General features: G+C 42.9%; 1 protein-coding gene across 6 annotated transcripts in view; it reads left to right on the top strand.

Moving 5' to 3' along the window:
• Positions 1-6099, top strand: part of ikbke (inhibitor of nuclear factor kappa B kinase subunit epsilon) — a 31671-nt gene that overhangs the window by 7462 nt on the left and 18110 nt on the right. For 4 of the 6 annotated variants that reach the window (XM_027279107.1, XM_027279108.1, XM_019256904.2 and 1 more), the window contains 13 exons: positions 300-496; positions 654-712; positions 820-911; positions 1033-1134; positions 1245-1302; positions 1618-1730; positions 1808-1884; positions 1972-2011; positions 2098-2199; positions 3321-3417; positions 3556-3650; positions 3737-3808; positions 3925-4563. In XM_027279107.1, coding sequence (XP_027134908.1) covers positions 300-496; positions 654-712; positions 820-911; positions 1033-1134; positions 1245-1302; positions 1618-1730; positions 1808-1884; positions 1972-2011; positions 2098-2199; positions 3321-3417; positions 3556-3650; positions 3737-3808; positions 3925-3988 — 1168 coding nt within the window. In that variant the 3' untranslated portion in view covers positions 3989-4563. Of the gene's footprint in view, positions 1-299; positions 497-653; positions 713-819; positions 912-1032; positions 1135-1244; positions 1303-1617; positions 1731-1807; positions 1885-1971; positions 2012-2097; positions 2200-3320; positions 3418-3555; positions 3651-3736; positions 3809-3924; positions 4564-6099 lie in introns of those variants that run through there. The other 2 variants (XR_003462440.1, XM_019256905.2) reach the window with 2 other exon arrangements.

Here is a 6099-nt window from a genome sequence, read left to right as displayed (position 1 = left end):
ATCGATATGGATGGTAATGACGAGGCAAATATCACACAAAGCGTGGTCCAAACACAATGATTGACAGCCAAATCATGCTGTTGCAAAAACTCAGGTTCGATTCAAAGGGGGGTCCAAAAATGTCCCTTGCTCCCTTACTCAGGGCTGATTGTGTTGATCTGCGTAACCGTTTTGTGACCGCGTCTTCAAAATCTCGAGAAACACGCAGAGAGCTAAGACTAAAGGCACCGACCCTGATCATAAAATCAGGTTTGAAATCTTAAAAAAAAGTGTCTCTATCTCCCTCCTTTCTTTCTCAGGGTGTCGGTATTCTACGAGGAGGTGGCGTCCCAGACTGGCATAGGAGTACAGCTGCAACATCTGCTGTACCTGGGGCACGACCTGCCTCTGGAGGGCAACATGAAGGTGGTCAACCTCCCGAGTACTTCACCTACACGGCCCCTCATCCTGCTCAGCTACGGGATCGAAGCAAATACCAGCCTGCCCTTCAGGGAACGTAAGAACATAAGCAAAGACACAAACATTAACTATCATCTTCTTTAACTCATGAATGTCTTTATGAGTCAGCTGTTTTATTCCATCATGTTGAGTAGTAGTATTTATTTGAATGTAAATCCCAGCTATACAAAAGATTGTTTTTCTCTACTCTGTAGCGGAGACTCCAGTCATCCCATCCAGGTTTGATGTATTGGCAGACTACAACTACTCCAGGGTACTGCTGCTCCACTCATTTTCTATACCGTACCGTAATATTATGTTCATTTTGGTGTTGAATTTTGTTGTATAAGCCTGCAAACCCTTGTTTATTACCTCGTTTAGGTGATAGTGGGAGTGGTGCACCAGTATCTGAGGATAGTACAGTTGCTGCACACACACCGAGAGCTGCTGCTGCAAGGATACTACAGCTACATGTGAGACGCACACACGCTAAAATAAGGACTGTTTGTTTCACTGCACTGGAGGTAATGACCCTCGTCAAACTTGTTCCTCCGTCCGTTTACTCTCCGCTCTCTCGCTCTGATTGTCCCTCAGGATGAGGCTGCGAAAGGAGTGTGGAGAGGCGATGCACAGCATAGCGATGATCACCATCAGACTGCAGTCTTGCCTCAACACAGAACACAGGATTCACACAGTGTGAGTTCACCTGCACACGTTTTCATCCCTTCTATAATATATCTGCTATATTATGATCATCTAACTCACATCCTCATCCTCACATATCTGTTGTATCTTTGATTTTTTAGAGGCCATAACTCTTCAGAAAACCAAGGTCCGGTTGATAACAGTCAGAAGCTGCAGCTGGTGAGTCAGGAAGAAGCATCACAGAGGCCAGCCAAGACAGACTCTATATTATTTATTTATTCTTTTATTAGTGAGTAGAGATCAGATCATAACAAAAAGAGTGACGAGAAAAGGGATGTCATACACAAAATATGTTTAGCCAGAGTCCCTGTTTTGATTTGAACTGTTGGCAGGTCTCAGCCTTGCTGACATTTACCTATAGGGATTAATTACCTCATTACTAATCCAGGATAATCGACTGTGGAGCATTAATCCTGTGGCAGACTCGTGATTCGTTGAATCAGGTGTCAGAGTCTGTGGCTGCTGTCTCTCCAGGTCCACGAGCACCTGCCCATGTACGCCGCTGGCATCCAAGAGTTCCAGAACCGACTGGACCATCTGCAGATAGAGCAGGCCAAGTTAGCAGAGGCGCTGGCCAATGACAAGAGGTACTCTTGGGATTCAAAGCTTCAGGCTGACGTCGTGGCTTTGCGGTGTTTGGACTCTGACCTCTTGTCTCCCACAGCTCTCAGAAGATGGAGATGCTGCTGCAGAAGATAACGACAATTCATCAGCATTATCGTAAAGACAGACTTACTGGCAGTATGTGTGTTTGTTAGATTTATGCTGTTTAGTTTGCACTCTTTTGTTCATGGTAAAATTAACAACACCTTCTGTTCTTTACCACAGAGTTGGCATATAACGATGAGCAAATCCACAAGTTTGAGAAGTGAGTATCTGTCCACACAGCTGCTGTCCTCTTGAGGATTTCACTCTGAGCTCTCCTGTAATCTGCTTGTCACTCTCCCTCCCCAGAATCCACCTGTCGTCCCACATTAAGCGTGTGAAATCTCTCTTCAGAGAGGACTGCGTGCAGCGATACAAAGAGCTTTTGGCCTCGACAAAGACTTGGAGCGGGTCAGAGCAGGCTCACATTTTTAAACTCAAAACACAATGTAGACTTTGGACCGGATTCACCTCAGCTGTGTTATCCCGACCTCTATCTACAACAGGAGAACTGTTTGACAGCCACTCACACAGATGATGAAGAAGATTAACACAGTACAGCCTCTCACAGATTAAACTGGGAGTCTGCATGATCAATCCTCGCTTGACATTTGTTGTAAATGTGATCACACACACTTTAATCTTTAATTCTTTGATCCCTGTTGTTCAGATAAAACAATCAGTTCTTTATACTGAAAAAAAAATCTTATTTTGCATAATGGTGTGGTAGCTGTGACCTGATCTAAATCTTTTACTTTACATTTTAAGTGTTGAAGAACTATTTAACTGATTTGAATGAATGGATACCCCCCATTTCAAATCTAACTAATAACAATAAGCTGTGTGGGCAGACTTATTGTTTATGATTCAGTCAGAAGTCTTGTTGTGAATGTGTGTGTAGGTCTCATGCAAACTTTCTTTTGTTACAAACTCAACAAAAGTCCAAACTCAACAGGAAAATATGTTATTGTAAACTACCGTATTTGTCGGGCTATAAGGCACAATAAGCGAAACAAAACGTGTCAGATAGGTCGAACTTTATTCAACTAATTCACAATAACACTCAGTTGTAGGCTAACACAAAAATACAAAACAATACAGTCACTCATTAATGTTGACTTCTCTAATGCAGCCCTATCTGTCGGCCTACGTATTACTCCGCGAGACTCCTGACTACGGTAGCCGTAATGTGTACCACATAAAATCGGTTCGAGGTTAGTAAACGCAACCAGAATTAATACATAAGGAGCACTGTTGACTTTTGAGAAAATTAAATGATCTTAAATTATGCCTTATAGCCCAAAATATACGGTAAAGCCTTGGTGAGTGTTTGTGAACTGCAACAGTTTGCTTAAGCATTATTCATAGAAAGCTTAAATAAGATGAAAATATGTTTTAAAAACTTTGCTTAATAGTTGCTCATATCAGATTTGAGTCTTCTAATAGAACAAGTTTCAACACTGAACAGTTTTCTCCTCTGCTGGCACATTGCAGAGATGACTGACTGAGTTGTGTCTCTGTTGTGTTTGCAGTGTTTTACTGGAGATGCACACCAGACTGCAGGACTTCAGCTTCTTCTCCAAAGGCTTGTTAGCAGACCTGGAGATGAGTGAGCAGAACCAGAACAAGGTCGACAATCCACTTTCTCTCTCCCGAAGTTCTTAAACATTTTGGATGTTGTTGGGTTTTTTTTTTATTAGCTCGTTTTCAGCGGTCGTGTTTGTGACGTCACTCTTGCCATCAGCGATTTGTTTTGTCCTCCTCCAGGTTTTGGACAGGATCCTTTTCAGCATGCAGTCCAAGAGAGCAGGACAACAACAGCCTGCAATCACACCCACAGACAAAGACCAGATGGTCTCTAGGTGTGTGTGTCTTTGTGTGTGTGTGGGTGCAAAGATACAGAGACGGTTACACAATAGGCCTGATAACGTCTCCTCCTTTGTTCTAGGATGCACCGTCTGAAGGAGGAAATGGAGATCTTGGTGAGGGAACTACAGTGCAACAACAGCATGATTGAGAGGTCAGTTAAACGACCGGCTTCCTGCTCGCACACCTCCTCTGTTGGAAGTCTCGCCCTCATAACGCAGGAGGAGAGAAAGCATGATGTTGATTGTCTGTGTTTGTTTCATCCTGCAGTCTGGGAGCGGTGAACTCTCCTGCAGCTCTGGAGCCGAGTCTGGCCCGACCTTCTACCCTGTGACGTGCAGCATCTCTGATCTTAACTCACACACTCGCCCCGACAGGCACAAGGTTTTTTTTTTTAATCGCCTCTCACGGACACTGACGGCGGGTGTGCTGGATCTTCTTTCAAGGACCGGCTGCGACCCGTGGTGGCTCAGGAAGAGGAAGCAGCCAAAGACGATCAATAAAATGTGAAGCTCGGTTTAGAGATAAGATGCAGAGAACAGAGGAGGAGGAAACGCCACTGATAGGTCTTTAATCTGTGTGTGTGTCTGTGTGTGTGTGTGCTTGGCATCCGAGTACAGCAGTTCAATATAAACCTCATTAATGCCTTTAGTGGTATTGTATTTCTAATAGGCTGCCACAGTGATGGACTATCAGATCTATCAGGATGAAGCAGAATGAATGCCGAGTCAGCTGTTGGTGTTTTTCTAAGGCTGTTATCTCTTTGCCCTGCTGAAGAAGCACTGCGACACCTGGAAAACCTTCAAGGATTCAACCAAACTGACTGTATCTCTGTGTGTCTGTGTGTGTTTCTTGAAGGAAGAGCTTGAGCCGTCTGCCGTCTTAATCATGGTTTCACATGACTTCATTTCTAGGCCGTCTGCCGTCTTAATCATGGTTTCACATGACTTCATTTCTAGGTTCTCAAGTGATTACATCACAGGCCTGTACTCTTCATGTCACATACAGTATGCTTTCTCCTCTTGTTGGAGTTTAACGTAAACGATAAGTTTATTACACACTGTAAAAAAAGAGAAGTAACAAAAAAAATCAGGGAAACTCAGCACTCGCCGCAGTGTCTCCTTTTTTAAACAGAACCACAAAGAGTCAACACAGTCTCATGACATAACAGCAGATTCACACAGAGAACTGACATTAAGCCGGAGTGGTTCACATGCCGGGGAAACCCCGGGTGTGATATTTGTGTGTGACGTGATGTATGAGGTTAGATGAAATTGTAATTAAAATACACTTTTACAATACTTCTAAACAATAAAATGATCTTGAAAAGTGAAAGTAAAGAGAAGTCAGTTTGTCACGGCATCATACAGCTCCTCTGTGAATGAATCACCATGAGCTGGAGTCACTCTTTCACACTCTTTGGTTCAGTCTGTACTCACCTTAACATTAAACTCTGTGTGTAGCCGTAGGTAAGAAGATGAAAGGCAGCAAAGAAAAACAGAAAACATGCGAGTTGTTGCGACACTGAAGAAGTGAGAATGAAATTGAAAGTTTCTCACTCCTGTGTGTGGGAGTGTTGTGGGTGTCCTCGGGGGCTTTCTCGTCTCGGTCGGTGGGGGGGCTTAACGGCCACTGTGGGTGTTTTTGCTGCTCATATGACGCGCTGTTGACAAAGTGGAAAATTTGTTAACTTTCCTGCTTCTAGCCTACACACACACACAGTGTGACATTGTGTCTTTATCACTGCGAGCCCACTACATGTTTTATACCAACAGTTTGACTTCAAATCTCTGACAAAAACACCTTTTTAAAATTGCTTTTAATGTCTAATGTGTTTTTAGTGTACTGTCTTATATTGTTTTGATGATTTAATGTACTTCTTGTGTCTTTGAGTACCCTGAAAAGCGCTTTTAAATAAAATGTATTATTTGTCTTTGAGTACCCTGAAAAGCGCTTTTAAATAAAATGTATTATTAGTTTTATTTAGTTATCATTGGTTGATCCTTGTGTAGTTTCAACAGTTCTGCCTCTTCTTTAGCACAACAAGTACTAAATAATTACTTTCTCTTTAATATTTGTCCTTGACAATTTAAATCTAAAACCTAAATCCTCTTCATTATCATATTCAGTGTGTCATACTTCCTAATCCAGTCTCTGGTAGCTCTCCACAGCTCTCTCTCTCTTCATCTGTGATTGTGGTTTCTGGTTTGTGCCAGTCTACTTTTTTGTAGTCTACTTTTAGTCCAAGTGGTTTCAGAAGATTATTACTGCAGACTGCGTTTGGAGTCAGAGGCCTGGAGCAAACAGCTGGCAAATTAAACTGAGTCATCTGTGAAGTTAAGTGTTGTCATCCAGTGAATTAGTCTCTGTAATCCACTGACTGATGCCAAATCAAACCCGGGGATTAGCGCGCGCTCCTGTCGCTTTAAAGGGTGCGCGCTCGCG

The sequence above is a fragment of the Larimichthys crocea genome, chromosome VI (genome assembly GCF_000972845.2).
Source record: "Larimichthys crocea isolate SSNF chromosome VI, L_crocea_2.0, whole genome shotgun sequence".
NCBI lineage: Eukaryota > Metazoa > Chordata > Actinopteri > Sciaenidae > Larimichthys > Larimichthys crocea.
The sequence above is the reverse complement of the archived record's forward strand: the minus strand, read 5'-3'. Positions and strand labels throughout refer to the sequence as shown.